This window comes from Guyanagaster necrorhizus (assembly GCF_019112545.1).
Source record: "Guyanagaster necrorhizus MCA 3950 unplaced genomic scaffold BT62scaffold_40, whole genome shotgun sequence".
Classification (NCBI taxonomy): domain Eukaryota; kingdom Fungi; phylum Basidiomycota; class Agaricomycetes; order Agaricales; family Physalacriaceae; genus Guyanagaster; species Guyanagaster necrorhizus.
Window position 1 is genome coordinate 305,939 of NW_025064919.1, and position 20,283 is coordinate 326,221.

Below are 20,283 nucleotides of genomic sequence, written 5' to 3' on the forward strand. Positions count from 1 at the left end.
ATCTTTCTTTCTTTCCATAAATCACTCTTAATGCGGCCTGCAGGAACCATATATATCACGTCATTTATTGATCCTGACATGGTTGTTTCCCTCGGTGAAGTCGTTCCTTTTTGCAATTATGTAACTATCCTCGGTGCCCCTCTGGAAGTGCTTTCACGGCACACCGGCACTATTCAGCTCAGTCCTTACTTTTAATTAAGCGTATCGCCAAAACAACACAGATCCAGTTTGGTTTCCGCAGACGCGCCACATCAAGGACATCAATCCGCAATATAATGGCCAGCCTGTAACATTCAGTACTCGCAGTCAAGTCCCCTTAATACATAAAGTTTCCACGGGACTATTTAATGATCATGGCGACCTTATAAGCCATGCTTTCTTCACGAAGCCCGGACCCTTGCTGATAAAGTTTGCTTTCTGCATAGGCACCCCATCAACCGCAAATCTCCCCTGGTCGATGACGCTCCAGTTCCACATCCTCTTATTAGGATCTGCCGCCCCCTCGATGCCTTATCATAATCATGATGATCAACCCGCTGGAGGATAATAGAAAGCGAGGTTTCTCCGTTTCTCTCTGTTCTATTTCTGATTCTACTAGAGAAACACAGATATCTCCTTCAAGTAGGGACTTAATTATCATCCTTTCGCGTTCATTACCATAACACATAGTTGACTTTTGCTAAATAAATATATATATGGCTCGCCGGACCCGGAAAATATGTATGCACTCGAGGACCAATCAAATATCGAAGCCGCACTCCGTCTACAACTCGCAATAATAATATCCTACTTTCTCATGTCCCGTGCTCGTCGTATAAAAACGAACCCACATCGTACGAGCTCTGTTATCTCGTCGAGATGTCCTCCCTTCTTCCGTCACTTGGAAAGACCCTCGGAGCCGTTTACATCGGCGCAACACTCTCATCGATGTCAGTCTCTGCCTAACCGGCTATCTCGGCTCACATTCCCATCGGTAGCTTACTCGGAATAACCGCCCTCCAAGCTGTCATATATTATAACAAGTTTCCCCATGACGCGTGGTATTACAGATATTCCGTAGGTTGCCGTCCTTATGGGTTGGACATTGAACTGATGGCTATTATTAGGTGGCCGCACTATGGTCTGCACACCCACCGGTAGTTTTTGTCGATCCTCCAGTTGATTGGCTCTTGCATAGGATCCTAGATCTGTTTCATGTAGCCTTGACCACGCACGCCATCTACTTCTACCTCATCGACTCGTTTGGTGATTACCTTGCGCTTGACCACGTCATCTGGTATGTCTCGATTCCCTTTTCTGCAGGCTGCCCCATTTTACTCTACTGTATATAGGAGCTTCAAGGTGCCACTTCTTTTCAAGGATTATCAAATCTTTAATTGCGGTTTTCTTCTTCGCAGCTTCAGATTTTAATCAACGTACGACCTTCCATTTCAAGCCTGTCTTTATGAGCTCATTTCCTCCATACACAAGGTTATAATTGTCGTCGGTGTGCAATCGTACGTACCAAACGTACTCCCGCTCTCAAGATGATAATATACAAACTATTCTTGACTTTAGACTCTACGCAGTACGCTTATGGAAAAGTTTGTCCGTCTCTCCTCCTCGCGGTAGCATTAAACACAGCCGGCGTTCAATATAGTCGGGCATCATTTTCACCGTTTTGTACCTTGGCTTGTTGTGAGTCTCTCTCTCGACTCAGCATATACGTCGTTCTCACCACTTCACTGCATAGGTCCTGGTGATTGCTGGTGGATGCGGTATGGTTCTTTTTTTCTCACATTTATCCTGCATGTTTGTAACGATGCTGGTTTTAAGCTACGGGAATAGGCGAGTCAGGTTATCTTCCTGAAGCTCAGTTGTGACAGTCTCATGGAAACATCCTAGTAATGACTTACGATGCGTAAGCGAAGATTCTTCATCCGGCCTGATACCAGTGACGACTAACACGCTACCAGGTATACATTATCGCGCGTATCCAGTCTTCCCAGCATTTCCGTGAGAGCGTCTAATATCCACTCTGAATCCACCCTGATCCCTTAGCAGAAGACAGTCGACGGGACCTTCGCGACAACGACCTCTGTCGACTTCATCATCTCTGGAGCAATGTTCTATTACCTGCATAAGAGCACGACGATCACTAACTTTGAGAGGTCAGTCCTTTCTGTCCATTGATCAATGTTCTCATTCCACGAGATACAGCACCATAGCCATGATCCTCTCCTTGATGCGGGTAGTTGTCATATCCGGACTAGCTACCAGGTGGGGCTCCTTCAATCCCCGAGTCTTTTTTGGTTCCAAGTCTGACGAATCCGAAGCACCTGTTCGCTCTTGGCACTAATGACGGTACAGGCCAGGGCTTCTTTATGATAAACCAAGGCTCACCCTTCATCTAGTTTGTCGCATTTCCCAAAACCCTAGTATTTTTCGCAATCGGATTCATCCTACCCAAATGTACGTGGTCATCCTTGGGACTCAGGCCAACTGATAATCTCTTCAGTGTATATCAACTCGCTACTAGCAATGTACGCTTTTTTCCCTCCGTGCAAACACGCAATCTAACGAACTTTTATATAGGCTCAACGCGCGGGATAAGCATATCAAAGGGTCTGAAAGAGGTACCCCACAGGTCCTTCAGCTCGCCTCTGAGTCTGAAAATGAATCAGATATCGGAATGATGGAGACGGTAAGTAGTACCCGTACAGAGCCTCTCGTCCAGACTGATAATACGCATGTACGTAGGGCGTCCTTTCGGAGACACCAAGAGTATTAGCGCTCGATAAGATTTAAGTGGGTTAGTAGAATCTGTCAGAGACTTTGCGTGAATACAGATCATCATCAAAATTGAGAGTGAACGGAGAGAGTGGATGTGATAATTACCCTCCATATCAGGCTCGACTTCGACCAGTTACTCTGCAGACGCTTCTATGCCCCAAGGCATCTCCGACGGATTTCCTCTCAAGTCCGAGTTCTGAAAGTTCTGGTCAGGACAAAATACTTGTAATATAAAATGTAGTTTACTTTATACCTGTTGCACCGTTCAAATGTTCCAATAAGTCTACAAGCAACGCCATACTAGCATAGCCGTTTTTTATCCGGAAGCTTCGTTCCATCTCTAGTTTGTGGCCTCTCTGAAGGGCTCTCATTGAAATTCTCCGGGTCGCTGTCGTCTCTCCTTCTCTGGCCGGGGACCAAAAAGCACCGAAACGAAGCGAAGATAAGTCTCACAAGGACGTGTGTGCCCAGAAGCAACCCATCCGACCGTGAGGGTAGGAGCGATTCCCTGTGTAAGACCACATTAGACTCCAATCTTCACGGCACAGCTTTACGAGAGACAGGTGTCATTGATGCACCGTGATGTAGGCGTTGATCACGTTCGGATATGATCTCGTCAGTATATTACGGGCGACGAAAACCATATAAACGATCGTGGATGCCGAATACAGTGCGGCTGATTCCACGATGATTTCGACAAACCCCACGATATGATCGCATCTCAGAACCATGTTTCCTGCCTGCTACCGTCACGACTCGGTAAATGATAAGCATGGGTGCACGGAAGGGTCGTAGCGAGGGTAAAAGACAAAGAAAGCGTTGTACAGTTAATTCTGCTCGCATACGCAGATGAGCCTGAGTCGCTTTGGTTGCTATTCGTATCGGCGACGACATTATAAACAGACATGGCGTCAAATACTAAAAGGCAACATATTAATTACTACTATGGAAAACGGGTAAGGGTGTTTGTCTTATTGGTTCCGGAGATGGTACATAATATTGGTAACAATATTATCCACCATCAACGCCCCCAGACAATCCAGCAGCGCCATATCTGAGAGAAAGACCATGTGATAGGTGTTACGCATACCATAGAAGAGTCAGCAATGGGGGTCCTGCTGGACCCAATAATACCACCAACCAGTCGGAAAGTCCCCGAATAGTCAGTTACACTCTCCAGTCCAGCGAATATGGGCCAAAATGTCTGGCCTTGATGAATGAATGCATATTGAGTGAATCGCCACCGAAAACCAATGTTCAGCATAGCGAGTATGTACAGTAGCAAGATCATAAGAAGCATGAATTTTCGAGCTGCACAGCCAGTCGAAACTTTGCCGGTGCCTAGATATCTGGAATGAATATAAGAAAAAGTCTCCACGGCAACGACATACATATAATGTATCATGTGGAAAATAGCACACAGGTGCGTATTCCTATTTCTGACATCAGATGATTATCCCAAAACAAGTGCGAAAATGGAGAGCTGGTTCAGGTATTCACTGTTGACACCATACACCACCTTGAGCTCATTGTCAGATAGCTGGGGAATGCCTGTGGATTTGAGGATGCCATGAGTCACGAAGGCGAGGTTTGGTGAATGTTCTCGGCTATCTTGTGCCTTATGTACACCCCATATAAACACCTTCGGATGAACAGAAGAATTGTAAAACCGACATCATCTGCGCGGCAATGGTGAGATGAAGATGGATCATTTCTTGATTCCGCCCCTGAAAATTTAAATACAGAAGATCAAGAGAATGATGATCAATCAGAAATTTTCGTGGAGCCCCGGTTCTTGATAGCTCAGAGGCCATTACCCTTCTCAATGTTTATTTCTCACATTGATCCCTGATATCTCCTTTGATGCGTATACGTGAATATGTGAGTGGGGATATTTCCCCGAAGTTCAGTGTGATGGTCTCACGAAAACACTGCAGTTGTCGCCTATGATGCATGAGCAAAGATTCTCCTTGAGGTCTGCTGCCGACTAACACATCACTTGTTATATACTGTCACATGTATCTCGTCTTCTCAGCATTTTTGTGAGTGTATCCAGAGAATACCTGCACTTTATCCACCCTGACTCGTACCTGAAGACAGTCAATGAGGCCTTCTCCCCAACGACCCTTCATCTATTTCATCACCCGGAGCGATGTTCTATTGCCTGCATAAGAGCACGCCGATCACCAACTTTGAGAGGTCAGTCGCTTCTTTTCATTGTGTGATGTTCTCTCAGTCTATATTATACAGCACGATGACAATGATCCCCTGTTCGATATGGGTTAGTTGTGATATATGGATTACCTACCAGGTGTGGCACCTTCCCCTCCTACCTTGTCAGAAGTCTAACGAACCCGACATACCTGTTCGCTCTTGGCGCTAATGATGGTACAGTGAGGTCTTGTCTGCGATAAGCCAGGTGCCCCTTAGGGTTTGCGACTGCATTTATTTAACCCAAACGTACACGATTACTCTTCTTGGGCCCCGACTGGTCTATATAAATTCGCTGCTGGAAAAGTATGCCCTTCTTCTATGCACACATAGCAATTAAGCCTTGATCATACTGGGCTGAACTCTTGAGATGAACACATCAAAAGGCTTGAAAGCGGTACCTCGCAGGTCGTTCAACTCGGCTCTGGGAATGAATCAGATGTTGGAATGCAAACAGTAAGTATAAAGGTTCTCGTATAGCATTCACCAGACTGATACGCAGGGCGCACTTTCAGACACACCATGGGTATCAGCCCTGGAAAAGATTTAAGTGGATCGTCTCAGAGATGTATGCAGTATAGATCATGGGGCTGGGACTATGGAATTCCCTAGAGTGTACTAAGTGGACATCGACACAATTATGAATTCGCATTATATTTGCTTGAGAAATGTCCAAGCAAGTAAAGATTGAACGGAAGAGTTCTAACAAAGAGTCGACGGACCGTCAGCCTCAAAGTGATAACCTTGTCTTTCGATATTCTCCGAGGGGGCCTATTCCCAATGCGTGATTCATATGCATCTTCGGTGCTTCGACTAAAGATTGGAGCATGTGTTCACTGTCAGATAGAACAATAGATCCAATATCAAGAGGAAGTGCATCCAAATGAATAGTAATAAATATTGCATAAAGATGGCATGGGACATATCGACAATCATGCCTCCATCCTCCAGAGTTTGCGCAAGGATTTGACTGGCGCCGAGAACGGTGCGATCTGCATTCCTATACCGCACTCTTCTTTAACCGAGAACTTGTCCAACGGATTCCTACTCAAGTCCTGGTCAACGAAGCTCGGTGTGGGGACCAAGACGGGCGTGGATTCGGGGACCACTATAGGTGCCTGCAGGCCTTTCAGTAAGGCAACCTCCCTCTCCAGTAAAGCAATACGCCGCTCTTGGGACTGAGACTTTACATCCAGGAGCTGGAATAATTCTGGTGATGGCGGGGATAGAGGAAACGCCTGGTTTAGATCAGCGGTAGTGGACGCATTTTCTGCCATCTGAACGAGCGGGGTTGTTTGACAGTTCGACGGCGGCGGCAAGCTCCCTTTCCATGACTCCAAATAATCCAGAGCATCCTTCGTACAAATCGATTCAGCGCTCGTATCCCACACCCAATCACCGCCGAGTCCCTTCAGCCCACTCATCCACTGCGTCGCCGTAATTCCGCCCTCGACCAGCTTCTCGTCGAGCCTAAATCCCTTGATCCCTTTCAAAACCAACCGTTTCCAATCTGCGCGTATAAGCTTTCTGTATAAAAAGTACTCAACGAGAAAAAGCTCACCAAATTTGACAGCATCTTTCCGATACGCATCCTCGCCATACATCTCCCAAAACTCCTTCAAACACATCCTCTCAGATAATAGCCACCCCAGACGATACCTAATCAGCGCCCTATCAAACGTCGCACACCTCCAGCTCCTCCCTATACCCTCTCCACTCATCGCACCTCTGGCCGTGCCCAAAAAATCCTCGCATAGCCTCGACATGTAGAGTATCCCGGTCTTGAATCTATCCCACTCCTCGTCACCCAGGACCAATTGCAGCGAGCTCCACATGAACTGGGCTACGAACATCAGCGGTATACGATACAGATTCGGCACCACAGTCGTCGCACCATCTCTGGAGGTGATAGTAGCCCATTTGGAGCGGTATGTGTGCCCAGGGACGGAGAACGAGTTGGTGATGAGATGTCTGACGATTTCATCTTTGGACCAAGATGAAGCATCTAGGTAGTATAGCTCTGAAGGATGATCCCATCCCAAGCCCATCGGAGGTGCCGGGGAATGAAAGTGGATGATGTTATCCTCCGGTGCTTCTTCCTCTACCTCTGATTTCACAATTGGAACCATTTTGCGAGTGTTTGTCTCATGTATTCTCTGGCTATGATGAGATTTAAAGCTGATAGAATGCCTTGTGACCCGTGCCATGGAGATCTGTCTGGCTGGATCAAGAGTCAAGACCACTCCGAACAGGAGAAAGGTTAGGAGATCCTTACTGCTTTGAACGAGAAGGAATTGATGATAACGAAATATTTGTGTGTACTGTAAAAGAGCCAAAGAGCCGTCGGAGTGTTGTCAAAGACGCAGCGTCATGGGCGCGGTGACTGTTGGGCGGAAATGAATGACCTTGCCGAAAATGGCAATTCTGGTGTCAGCGAAAAAATGACCCGACAACATGATATCAGCCCGACTGAATAGCTCTTAATGCATAATGGGTAGAACTTACAGCTCATTTATATAGTGTCCACCACATTCTTTTTTTGTCTATGTATGGTTCAGAATCATATGTAGATTAGTACTTGTTGATTTGTTTGTTGGTTGCCATAGCTAGTCATGACACTCGTTGGAGAAATCTACAGCTGGTAAACCAAAAAAAATCACAAGACTTGGCTAAAATTTGGATATGATTTATGCAGCTGACCTATCAAAAACTAGTCTTATGTACTTTAAAGTATGCATCAGTGGTGCCATAGTAAACCCTTCCTTGTCAGTGGTTCAATTTCTCTCAGTTGCTTAATAACATTGTATTGTAATTTTTATTCAGCCTTCAGTAATACAGAGATGAGCAAGGTGAACAATAACATTAACAAGAGTTACAATTTCTACAAGTCAGATCACATAGTTGTCAAGTGATTCAAGTTGCAATACCCATGGCATTTAATCCAAATCGAATCTGGTGGTATGGTCATTGATGGATGGATGCCTTGCAAACGGGATAACTCTGCATGCCGCTTTCATGATACTAGTATTATAGGTCCCAAAATAGCTCGGTTCCCATCTTTTGGCAGTTTTCTAGCGACTTTCTCTTAGCAGCATTGGCTGTGCGGTATGTCAACCAAGACAAGTGGGTTATTCAGCATGACAAAGCACTGTTGGTGTTCCTCGTCATGTGGGGTACCTCACATCTCTCACATGCACTCCAACTCCAAGGCCTCGTCACAGACTTGGACGTTCCAATCTGTTAAACATTCCAACATTCACCATGTATATGTGTGCATGGATAAAATGTGCTCAGTAACTAATCTCCTTGTTTTACATGTCATCAGCCACCATTCGCACTTTCCTCTGTGCCATATCGAGTTTAGGGCTCAGACCATGAAAGGGATTAGTGCATTGCTTCTCCTTTTTCCCTGCAATCTAATGACCCATACCCTTCCAGTATGTTCCGATTTTCAGGATATCAATGTGCACCAGGTCGTACTCACTGATATCAGACAGCAAATATTATAATGTGCTCGACAGTGCTAAAGCGGGATTTTTTCATTGACTTTAGACAGGCCTTCATCAGGAACCTCCCGGTATTGTCATCAGATACGGAAATGACTTCTTCGTTCTGTCCTCCAGCATGAGGAGCATAGAAAAGAGCGGGCAGAGGAAACTTTGCCAAGCAGCCGAGGGGAGGAGTGAAGGTTTATCAATTTCATACTCAGGGGACACCATTCTGACTTTTCATTAGATTGATTGCGGCTACCATACAATGTGGATTATGTTGTTATGTTGTGTCTTGCTGGCGCTGACACATGCGACTCATAAATGTTAAGCTTATAACTGCGTTCCAATACAGACAACATCTCTTCCGAAATATCAGTCTAAGAAAATATGATTCTGAAAGGTTTTAAGATGGTATTCTTGCTGCATAGCACTGAAAACATATTTAAATCATTTGAGGTTCGCTTCTCTAGTCTACTCTGGTCCCTTGATGTTCATCGCCAAGAAATCGATAGGGTCACTAACAAGATTGAATCGCACAGTAGACCCCCAAGGGAATTGAAATGTCCACATCCCTCTCTGGTTTCGCTCCATTACGTTCCTCACAATATCCAGGTTTCCTTCCATGATACCGCAGCTCAAATGGTCTTTTCACGTACGCTCTGCTCAGTTCGGCAATGCTCATCTGGACCTTGGACTTTAATGAACTGACTTTCAATCAATTTTTCCTCACCCAGGTATCTGAATCATGTATATCCCTTTAACAATGTGTCTAGACTCAGTGAACACTGCATAGAATCAGGTTTCACCGACGTTGATCTCATCCCTGAAAGAAACTGATGGATTGCTGAACAATTTCCTTGCACAGCGAGTCAAACTTGCCCATCGACATGAATACGCAACGATATAGACTCATGGGTATGAGAATGGAAGATGGAAGGTGGCGGTGCCATTACAATTAGCTGGTGTCTCGTTTTCTTTTCTTTGACACGCGTAATGACTTGCATATAGCACTCTCGATACTTCAAGACCTCAAGAAAAGTGTAAAGAATGTCGCAGACGAGGGCCGGGAGAATTTTGATTCATTTCTTCTGGAAAAGGTGCATTCCGTTTCCCCTTCTCTTAACAATTGCACAGATTGTGGACGGCATGGTATCTTATCGGTCGGTGATCATATGGGCAAGGACTCAGCACTGAGACCTTTTGCACCACCATCGATCACGACCACCGAACTTATGGACGACAAAGCGATACACCAAGTACCACAAAAGGGTAGCCTCACCAAGCATACTATCAGATAACGATACGAAGGGGATACTGAGTTGGACCTCTCCTCTCTTCAAACTAAAGCTGTTCCAATCCTATTTGTGGTAAATTGCGGTGACTCTTGACTGATCGATTCGTAATGAACATCAGTCCTACCAAGGTTACTTATATAAATCACCATAACATAAAGGTGAAACACGTTGACCTGCCGACCCAGTATCTCAGAGCACTGACTAATGTTAGTGCAGCGGCAATCACAGATTATATCCGAGCATTCTAATAATATGGCAAATTTGTTCCAGTTATCAAAACAGGTACCTTGGACGAATCTGATGAATCTACGGAACGACTAATACATCATTTTCAGCAGATCCATCAAATCTTACCAAGCATTTGACATTTTGTACATGATCATGGCTTCCAGGTAAGTGGTTGTCCTCAGTTTTTTGTCATTCAGCGAATGATCAATTCTGCTATCTCAAAAAGGACTAGCCACTCGCTCCTTGACTTCGCCGGATGTACTCTTTGTATCTCCGTAGGCGCTCAGACTCTGTCCAGTATAAAGGCATTCAAATTTAAGATGCTAATCCTCGCTCTGCAACAGCCTAGCTTTCCAATATGGCCTCCTCTGTGCAAAATGTCTCGCAATCCGTAAGCAGATATATGTGTTCATCTGCCTTTGTTTCACAATACTGACACCATGTGTTTAAACTTTTAGTCCTCTGGCCGGGTTGACACTGCTCGATTCTGGGCAGTTCTCATCGGCATCGATGCCTATAAATCTTCTCCATTAAAAGTTGTGTGTCAGATGCGAAGGAAATGGAGATGTACTTAATCAAGGGCCTACGTGTGCCACAACACCGCATCCAGTGCCTTCATGGTACCAACTTCCAGCCACATTCGAGTCCACCAACAACCCAATCCGTTCTTCCGGTGACTCAGTTCATCATCGTGTTAGCGACATATCCAGAAGCAGTATTCCTCTCCCCCCACCTGCGATAATATCATCAGCACACTTCTCAGTCTATCTAGCAACTACGAGATACAGGAAGGCGAGAATATCATCATCTACTTCGCTGGACATGGTTCAATCTACCATCCTTCAGAGTATTATTCGGACGAGGATCCTGCCGCCTTTGGGTCTAGTGAGGCTCTAGGTCGGATGGAATGCAGGGAAAGAGATCCTCAGATTCTTGGCAGTGTCACCGTTCCTGACATTTGCGACTGCGAGATCAACATCATCATTCTCACTGAAATCGCTCACTCTAAGAGTCATCGTATCACCATTCTTGACTGGGAAAACATTAACGTTTCCCACTTGCGGCGCACGAACTCGTGTCTAGAGGGTCTCATCAAAGTCAGTGCAGACCTTTCAGCATCAGATCATTAATTGATCCAGTTTTTATTGCTCAATATCACGGATTAACGCATAGATGCTATCATAAAACCCAAGTATTCGATTTTGCTCCAAACTCGCGGCTTACCTGTCAGTGTGGCAGACTTGCGTGGCAGGAACTACCCTGTGGTCGTGGACGCGACTGACGCGACGCGTCGAAATAGCCGGTAAATCACCGGATCATGTGCTTACGTTTGGTTTGTTCTGCGAAATTCACCTGGCACCTGACGTGCGCTTCTTTTTTGTTTTTGTTTTTTCGCTTCACGATGGCACCCATCGAGGGACCTCCATCGCTTCGGTGAGGCTCGAAAGCGAGGCTGGATATGCTGATGGTTCTGATCACTAGCTATATGGCTTTTAAACCCCGCCGAGCCGCTACCTCCTCTAGTACTCTTTCGCTGTGAGGTAAATCGTCCGAATGCTGATGCTTATCTTCGTAGGATCGTTATGCTCCACCTGGAATGCAAACTTGTCTCGAAGATGATATCACGCGACAGCCGCCTCTCGAAGCCCGAGATGACAACCCTGCCTTGTATGAAATCCAATCTTCCAGGAATGATCCTCAGCCGGTGGTGCCTCACATCAAACACAAACGACGCTTCGAACAGATTGACGATGGGGTCTCCGGATTCAGTGTAGCTCCGCCGAAGCCTGTGTTTTATAAGAACGAGACCGCGATGCGTGCTCCACGTAGGTTTCGTCGTCGTCGTGCTACGCGTTTCGCTCTTCGATGAGGAAACCTTTCCGGTGGACCCAACGGTCGCGATCAGGAGCGGTGCTTTTACAATGCTATCTCTCGTGCCTCGAAGCCCTATGACAAACAGGGTGAGGTACGCTCTCGGTCCTCTTCGCGCTCTTTATCCTCGCTCACTTCCCCTCTGCAACAAGGATTCATACAATGCCAATGCCCTTACACCAGCTTCCCGCAAACTTTCGAAATCTTCGCCCAATATGAAAGAGATGAAAACCCGTTACGTCGGAGAGATCCAGTGCGGCGTTTCGGGATCGAACGCAGACGGATCGGATTTCTCGTTTCTCCCAAAACGACGCGACGGTGAAGAGAGAACTGGTGTGTTTCTTTCTTATCTTTCTTTCATTGCTACCCGGATCTCTTATACATCGATGTAGGGGCGAAGGAATCGTCTGCAGACAAGTCTGTCTTCCCCCAAATCCAATCCGTACATCATACCAGAGACTCGGACAAGCCATCTGAAACGGTAGTTTCCAGATCCTTCCCTATCACCCGCTCATTCTTGATTCAGGTGAAGTCCCGGACGATATACGATGTGACGCATCCAGCCCGGGCGGCCCTCCTCCCTCCCAAGGTGAACCCCGCCAGTTTGCATGGGCCTGGGTGGACAATCTATGACGTCCACCATCCTGGCGGCACGAGGAAAAGTCGGCGTTTGGTGGGGAAGAAAGCCGCGGTGCGATCATGATGTTTCCTGGATTGATTCTCGCTTTGTACGATTATCCTACTTTGCGAACTAGAACCATTGAAGGGGTCCTTGTTGTCAAAGCAAAGGTGTATTGCCCGCCTTCGTAACTCCCTGGCGTTCCCTCGTGCGGATTACTACCAAAACTAATTTAAATAGAATTTTCAACCTCTGTCGCTTCATATTGCCTATTTACTGACACGGAAAGGAAATAAGGACAAGGTCGATCGTGTAGGAGAAGCCGCAAGTGGACCCTACTTCCAGGTTGGATGCGATAATTTGCCCTGCATATAATTTTAGAAGACCTCTATTGTAAGTGTTTCATCTTCCGTTGATGGACTATACTTTTCTGATGCCGTTGCTCGTGCTTCCTTCCCTGGTTGGTGACACCGTATAGCATTCCAAGTGATATGATACTCATACTCAGTGCATTTGCATAGTCAGGATAGCCTGACTGTTATGATCGACCACCATGGGAACACCTGGGAGCTTTATAATGAATAAATTTTGCTTTGCATATGGTTGCCAGCATTCAGGCCGAACATTCGAAATCCCAAAGTAGAACCCTAACCCAATGCTGTGGCTTTATTTCTAACCATCAACATAACTGAGATCATTGAGGATGGTGTTGATGATGTGCAGCCATAACATATACTGCCACCAATGAATTCAAAGACAACTTCTTCTTATAGGTAGGTGGTACATGAATTGCTCAGAAGAACCTCAGAAGCAACTCTAAGTTAGGGTTTAAACCAACAGTGGTACACAGAACAGCAGTGGTGGGACTGTGAAATATGATGGATGCCTTGCTCTGAGGATGGACCAAGCACAGGCCAGTACCATGAATGCACAGTGGTCCCTCTTGTGCATAGTTCATGCACTTTGGTAGAGGGCATGTCTGTTTCGTGGTACATCAAGTCTATGGCCATTTGCATATGACATGGGCATATGGAGTGCATTTGTTTTGTGGTACATTACTGAATCTCAAAATGTGCCCATTCTTGTCATCTAAAATCTACATAGGTAGCATGTACAGTCCACAGTACATTACCAATTCTCGAAATATGGCAATTCTTGTGTTTTAAAATCTGTGTAGGGCTCGCATCCTGTCCATAGTACCAATTCTTGAAATATAGCCATTCTTGTCATTTAAACTCTTGTAGGGCTCTCATTCAGTCCACAGTACATTACCAATTCTTGAAATATGTCCATTCTGCTGTTTTAGAATCTGCATATGGAGCATGTGCAGTCCTTGGTACATGACTGATTTTCTTTGCAGGCTGCTTTTCATCTGTCAGAGTGAGAATAGCACTATAACAATTTGTTCAATTTGCTATCACATCTTTTGTCAATATACTTTGAAATGGTCAGAATATGTGACTAATTGTTTCATTGACATTGTATTCTAACATCTTATAGGTAGGTGGTACATGAATTGCTTGGAAGAACCTCAGAAGTAACCCTAAGTTAGGGTTTAAACCAATGGTGGTACACAGAACGGCAGTGGTGGGACCACAAAATACGACAGATGCCTTGCTCTGTGGATGGACCATGCACAGGCCAGTACCGTGAACTCACAGTGGTCCCTCTTGTGCATGGTCCATGCACTTTGGTAGAGGGCATGTCTGTTTCATGGTACATCAAGTCTATGGCCATTTGCACATGACATAGGCATAGGGAGTGCATTTGTTTCATGGTACATGACTGAATCTTGAAATATGCACATTCTTGTCATTTAGATTCCATGTAGGTAGCATGTACAGTCTGTGGTACATTACTGAATCTCAAAATATGCACATTTTTGTGTTTTAGAAATGGCATAGGTAGTGCATACAGTCCGTGGTACATGACCAATTCTCAAAATATGTCCATTCTTGCCATTTAGATTCCATGTAGGTAGCATGTACAGTCCACAGTACATGACCAATTCTCGAAATATGTTCATTCTGGTGTTTTAGAATCTGTGTATGGAGTGTGTGCAGTCTGCAGTATATGACCAATTTTCTTTGCAGGCTGCTTTTCATCTGTCAGAGTGAAAATAGCACCATAACAATTTGTTCAATTTGATATCATGTCTTTTGTCAATATACTTTGAAATGGTCAGAATATGTGAATAATTGTTTCATTGACATTGTATTCCAACATCTTTTTTTGCTCCTCTTCTCCCTTTGTCAACTTTGATGCCGACTGGGTGACACAATGGGCTCCCCCAGCAGCATCCCTCAGTTCCCTTCCATAGTGATTGGTTCCCTTTCATCCGTTATTTGCCTCCTGATGTCTGGCTCTGCTTCATCCTCTGATGATTCCTCTTCTTCTCTGTGCTCTCAGAGAATGCAATCTTCTCTTTCCTGCATGTCCATCTCTTTTTGCTTCTCTCCTTCTTCCCTCTCAATTATTGCCATGATTTCCTCTTCATCCTCCCTATCCCCCCATTCCTCAACATTCTGCAATGCTGGCATGTGGCCACTCATAATATCAAATCTCCAGTTCTCTATCCATGGATTCCAGATGAGACAGACTGCTGAACGTGGTAGATCCTCTTTTCAAACTCATTCTGGTTTAATCAGTTCCTCTCCCAACTTCTCATAAACACACACCCATGTGCTATCAGACCAAGCACACCACAGGAATTTATCAAATGCCCTCTTTGGGCCCATAATCATATGATTTTTCTGGCATTTCTATCCGTCGAGCTAGCCTTTCTGTCTTTGGCATTGGCTCCTCAGGTCAACCCTTGGCTTTCCTCATGCACCCTATGACCTGGCCCATTGGCTTCCGTTCCACCAATTGTCACTGCTTCATGCGACTATCTTCAGAACAGAACTCATTCAGCGTCTTTCTAATGCCCAACAAATTCCAACCTGCCTCACTGGGCACTTGGATGACACTCTCGCATCGTGGTATTCTTGTACCACTTCCATTTCATGTTGGCCATGCAATCACACTGCTCGGAATCCACCAGAGTCCTCCCTCTGCATATGGTCCTGGCTCATCTGTCCCATCTCTCTTTTGTGTGCATGGAAGGATCATGTGATGATCTTCCTGCCAGTACATTCACGGCCAGATGGCATGCATCAACATCTTGTGTCCTGATCACTCTTCTGGCTGTGCATGAAGCAAATTCACCATAAATGCAACAAGACATGTCAGAATGACTGGATAGTAATGGTGTCACATGTCCATGTTGTGCTCTTTATTCTGCCACTGGGTCGATCTGAGAAACTCGCAACTGGCACATCTGTGAACACATCTTCCACATTAGCCAGCAGAACTCATGCCTTTTTTTGCATTATGAAGAATTTGACATGACAAGAAATTGTGCTGTCAATGTCATGTCCAGCTGAATGTCTTCGGAAAAATAGAGAAATTTTTCATGTGGCACTCTGCTTTGTTAGTATAAAGTAGATGCAAACAGCAATATCACCCACCTACTTTTCCCCTTTAGCATGAACTCTGACCAAGATGATGACAGTTTCTTTCAGGGATCAGGACATACAAGTAGCTTGTTCACTGACAATGAAGACCAGGAAGAAGCAGGAGGAGCAGAAGAAGCAGGAGCAGAAGAAGAAGAAGAGGATGAGTACAATGATGAGGATCAATGTCATGATGGTATGCATATAACTGGAAAGTAGCCATTGGTCTAATCAGGCATCTAGTATCCTGGACACCTCCTTCTGTTGGTGCCATTAGACACCAGAGATCTCATCAAAGCAGGCACCCCAAGTCCACCCATATTCACGATCATTGTTGATGACATCATCGACATCTAGAACAGAGGGATGAAGAGGATGATGCTCATGGATCATCCTGTCGAAGCCGGTGCCCCAAAATCACTGCTAGTGATGAGGAGGATCATCATCAGAGACATCGTCGCCATCCAGAACAGAGGGATGAAGAGAATGAAACTCATCAGTCATCCCATCGAAGCACCCCTGGGCCAGCATCTAGTGACGAGGATGATGGACCTCTGCATCATCGACAAGGAGAAATCAGACATGGAGAATGGGATCCAGATGATGATATTGATGGGAATAACATTTGCATTCGGGGTGTCCACACATCAAGAGATGTCACATTGGGGGAGTTTGTTCAAGAATGTAGTCAACTTTGGATGCATCAGAATGTTTCAACAAGGAGCATCGCATGTCATGGAAAGTATCTCTGCTATGTATTGTGTGGAGAATATGGCAAGGATCATTACATCAATCTCACCATGGCTGATGCTTATAGGTAGGTGGTACATGGATTGCTCGGAAGAACCTCAGAAGCAACCCTAAGTTAGGGTTTAAACCAATGGCGGTACACAGAACAGCAGTGGTGGGACCGTGAAATGCGATGGATGCCTCGCTCTGTGGATGGACCATGCACAGGCTGGTACCATGAACTCACAGCGGTCCCTCTTGTGCATGGTCCATGCACTTTGGTAGGGGGCATGTCTGTTTCGCAGTACATCAAGTCTATGGCCATTTGCATATGACATGGGCATAGGGAGCGCATTTGTTTTGCGGTACATGACTGAATCTCGAAATATGCACATTCTTGTCATTTAGATTCCACGTAGGTAGCATGTACAGTCTGTGGTACATTACTGAATCTCGAAATATGCACATTTTTGTGTTTTAGAAATGGTGTAGGTAGCGCGTACAGTCCACGGTACATGACCAATTCTCGAAATATGCACATTCTTGTCATTTAGATTCCACATAGGTAGTGTGTACAGTCCGCGGTACATGACCGAATCTCAAAATATGGCCATTCTTGACATTTAAAATCTTGTAGACCTCACATTCAGTCCATGATACATGACCGAATCTCGAAATATGGCCATTCTTGCCATTCAGAATTTGCATAGGGAGCGTATACAGTCCGTGGTACATTACCAATTCTCGAAATATGTCCATTCTGGTGTTTTAGATTCTGTGTATGGCATGCGTGCAGTCCATGGTGCATGACCAATTTTCTTTGCAGGCTGCTTTTCATCTGTCGGAGTGAGAATAGCACCATAACAATTTGTTCAATTTGATATCACGTCTTTTGTCAATATACTCTGAAATGGTCAGAATATGTGTTTCATTGACATTGTATTCCAACATCTTTTTTTGCTCCCCTTCTCCCTTTGTCAATTTCGATGCTGAGTGAGCGACACAATGGGCTCCCCCAGCAGCATCCCTTGGTTCCCTTCCATAGTGATTGGTTCCCTTTCATCTGTTATTTGCCTTCTGATGTCTGGCTCTGCTTCATCCTCTGATGATTCCTCTTCTTCTCTGCGCTCTCAGAGAATGCAATCTTCTCTTTTCTGCATGTCCATCTCTTTTTGCTTCTCTCTTTCTTCCCTCTCAATTATCACCATGATTTTCTCTTCATCCTCCCTATCCCCCCATTTCTCAACATTCTGCAATGCTGGCATGTGGCCACTCATAATATCAAATCTCCAGTTCTCTATCCATGGATTCCGGATGAGACGGACTGCTGAACATGGTAGATCCTCTTTTTGAACTCATTCTGGTTTAATCAGTTCCTCTCCCAACTTCTCATAAACACACACCCATGTGCTATCAGACCAAGCACACCACAGGAATTTATCAAATGCCCTCTTTGGGCCCATAATCATATGATTTTTCTGGCATTTCTATCTGTCGAGCTAGCCTTTCTGTCTTTGGCATTGGCTCCTCAGGTCAACCCTTGGCTTTCCTCATGCATCCTATGACCTGGCCTGTTGGCTTCCGTTCCACCAATTGTCGCTGCTTCATGCGACTATCTTCAGAACAGAACTCATTCAGCGTCTTTCTAATGCCCAACAAATTCCAACCTGCCTCACTGGGCACTTGGATGACACTCTCGCATCGTGGTATTCTTGTACCACTTCCATTTCATGTTGGCCATGCAATCACACTGCTCGGAATCCACCAGAGTCCTCCCTCTGCATATGGTCCTGGCTCATCTGTCCCATCTCTCTTTTGTGTGCATGGAAGGATCATGTGATGATCTTCCTGCCAGTACATTCATGGCCAGATGGCATGCATCAACATCTTGTGTCCTGATCACTCTTCTGGCCATGCATGAAGTGAATTGACCATAAATGCGATGAGACATGTCAGAATGACTGGATAGTAACAGTGTCGCATGTCCATGTTGTGCTCTTCATTCTGCCACTGGATCAATGTCGCAAATCCGAGAGCTCTGGCAGATTTAAATTGCCTGTGGATACTATTAGCCCTGATCCTCATCATTACATAGCTTCTAGAAATGGTCTCACCACCAGTCTTGTCGTGGAACACAATACACCAGATCCGAGAAACTCGCAACTGGCACATCTGCGAACACATCTTCTGCATTAGCCAGTGGGACTTGTGCCTCAATCCGTGCATGTACATCATTATGCCATGCTGCATCTGTGAAGACACCATACAATTTCCCAAGAAACTCATTGTATGTGTACTTTGACTTCTTCATCAGATTAACTGCTGTAACGAACTTGGCATTATTGCTTGCCCGCATGTCATAGGTAAGGCATTTATCGGTTGTGTACATCTGGACAAAGGTTGCATTGAATTGTCTGAGTGGTGTGATATGTGTTGTGATGTGATATCCTGCGACAGAGGTGAGGTGTGCACATGTATCCTGTTTGTAATTGTAGTAACCAAAACACGTCCACTTGTTGGCTTCAGTCTGATGCATTTGCAGTAGTCTCTGTAGCGCGACTGCATGGCCATCAGAGCACCACATAACTGCTCCCTCCTTCACAGACAGTTCAAGTGCAACATCGACAAAGACATCATCACCAGGAGTACTGAACATGTCAGCATTGAATACATGGTCCTGGTGCAGAAAGTATTCTCGCTTGGTTGCATTGCTTGGGTCATGCACTGTCAATGCCTTGATCCCTTGCCACTGAAGCAAAAAACGGTGCCCGATCCCCCATCCATCTGAATGGTGCTCCAGTTGTTCACTGAAATCTCCTAGCAATCGCTCCACATATTCACTAGGGATCAACTCCGTTAGCTTTCTTGTCTGATGACTCTGCCCACTTCCTGCCTGAAACAATTTTGAACTGTAGGTAGCAGGAAGACGAGCCGCTGTCATATCCTGATAACATACTGCTGATTGGATGAATATTTCATAAAGCACAGCATACTCCTGGATGGAAACTGAAGGGGTTCCCTCATGCTGTTTGAGATTTCGAACCAAATTCAGTAGCAGGATATATAACGATGCATGATGGGTGACTTTGGCAAGGAAGACATTTGGAACACATCCTGGATCCATGGGATTTGTTGTGAGCTACATATGATCAGCTTTAGCATAGACTTTGACATTTAGATGATAAATGCTACCTCGCCATTCTGTGGATTGACAATTTTGAAGGGTGCTTGGATATTAATACCACCTTGCATTGACATCGTCGGCTGATATGTAGTAGCAAACTCAATCGGCATTCCCAGATCTGGAACATGATCACAGATTGCAATGACCGAGTCATAGTCTCTTGTCAATGTCACTTTTGGTTCTGGCAGGTCAGCTCCAGCCATGGTGAGATTGATATAATGATCCTTGCCATATTCCCCACACAATACATAGCGGAGATACTTTCCACGACATGCGATGCTCCTTGTTGAAACATTCTGATGCATCCAAAGTTGACTACATTCTTGAACAAACTCCCCCAATGTGACATCTCTTGATGTGTGGACACCCCGAATGCAAATGTTATTCC

The 20,283-nt window shown here is 45.2% G+C and overlaps 7 protein-coding genes across 7 annotated transcripts; 4 read left to right on the forward strand and 3 right to left on the reverse strand.

Moving 5' to 3' along the window:
* Nucleotides 1-857: 857 nt before the first annotated feature.
* BT62DRAFT_997305 (uncharacterized protein) lies at nt 858-2,834 on the forward strand (the record flags this gene model as incomplete). Its single annotated transcript, XM_043190642.1, has 19 exons — nt 858-929; nt 978-1,056; nt 1,107-1,276; nt 1,332-1,341; nt 1,398-1,415; nt 1,471-1,496; nt 1,558-1,583; nt 1,640-1,677; nt 1,733-1,757; nt 1,816-1,827; nt 1,885-1,900; nt 1,956-1,995; nt 2,044-2,150; nt 2,200-2,259; nt 2,316-2,343; nt 2,394-2,451; nt 2,498-2,522; nt 2,575-2,683; nt 2,740-2,834. Coding segments are annotated over 19 exons (967 nt in total), but the record flags the coding sequence as incomplete, so codon positions are not given.
* Nucleotides 2,835-3,139: 305 nt separating this feature from the next.
* BT62DRAFT_1011874 (uncharacterized protein) lies at nt 3,140-3,679 on the reverse strand (the record flags this gene model as incomplete). Its single annotated transcript, XM_043177834.1, has 3 exons — nt 3,140-3,280; nt 3,351-3,448; nt 3,520-3,679. The coding sequence occupies 3 exons, from the start codon at nt 3,677-3,679 to the stop codon at nt 3,140-3,142; spliced, it is 399 nt and encodes a 132-aa protein (XP_043034781.1).
* Nucleotides 3,680-5,638: 1,959 nt separating this feature from the next.
* Nucleotides 5,639-7,381, reverse strand: BT62DRAFT_937315 (uncharacterized protein). Its single transcript, XM_043187294.1, has 3 exons — nt 7,259-7,381; nt 6,545-7,204; nt 5,639-6,493 (listed from the first exon to the last, which is right to left on the reverse strand). Exons 2-3 carry the CDS (start codon nt 7,110-7,112, stop codon nt 5,916-5,918), a joined length of 1,146 nt encoding a protein of 381 aa, XP_043034782.1. The 5' UTR covers nt 7,113-7,204; nt 7,259-7,381; the 3' UTR covers nt 5,639-5,915.
* A 4,068-nt stretch (nt 7,382-11,449) lies between these two features.
* Nucleotides 11,450-11,926, forward strand: BT62DRAFT_548028 (uncharacterized protein). The gene has a single exon (XM_043181345.1). It carries the CDS (start codon nt 11,595-11,597, stop codon nt 11,865-11,867), a length of 273 nt encoding a protein of 90 aa, XP_043034783.1. The 5' UTR covers nt 11,450-11,594; the 3' UTR covers nt 11,868-11,926.
* Nucleotides 11,769-12,740, forward strand: BT62DRAFT_548033 (uncharacterized protein). Its single transcript, XM_043181346.1, has 4 exons — nt 11,769-11,958; nt 12,022-12,202; nt 12,262-12,350; nt 12,396-12,740. Exons 1-4 carry the CDS (start codon nt 11,920-11,922, stop codon nt 12,570-12,572), a joined length of 486 nt encoding a protein of 161 aa, XP_043034784.1. The 5' UTR covers nt 11,769-11,919; the 3' UTR covers nt 12,573-12,740.
* Nucleotides 12,741-16,085: 3,345 nt separating this feature from the next.
* Nucleotides 16,086-17,046, forward strand: BT62DRAFT_923503 (uncharacterized protein; the record flags this gene model as incomplete). The annotated part of the gene is made up of 3 exons (XM_043184522.1): nt 16,086-16,178; nt 16,340-16,799; nt 16,877-17,046. The coding sequence occupies 3 exons, from the start codon at nt 16,086-16,088 to the stop codon at nt 17,044-17,046; spliced, it is 723 nt and encodes a 240-aa protein (XP_043034785.1).
* Nucleotides 17,047-18,821: 1,775 nt separating this feature from the next.
* BT62DRAFT_1011877 (uncharacterized protein) lies at nt 18,822-19,652 on the reverse strand (the record flags this gene model as incomplete). The annotated part of the gene is made up of 1 exon (XM_043177835.1): nt 18,822-19,652. The coding sequence occupies one exon, from the start codon at nt 19,650-19,652 to the stop codon at nt 18,822-18,824; it is 831 nt and encodes a 276-aa protein (XP_043034786.1).
* Between the last annotated feature and the right edge of the window lie 631 nt (nt 19,653-20,283).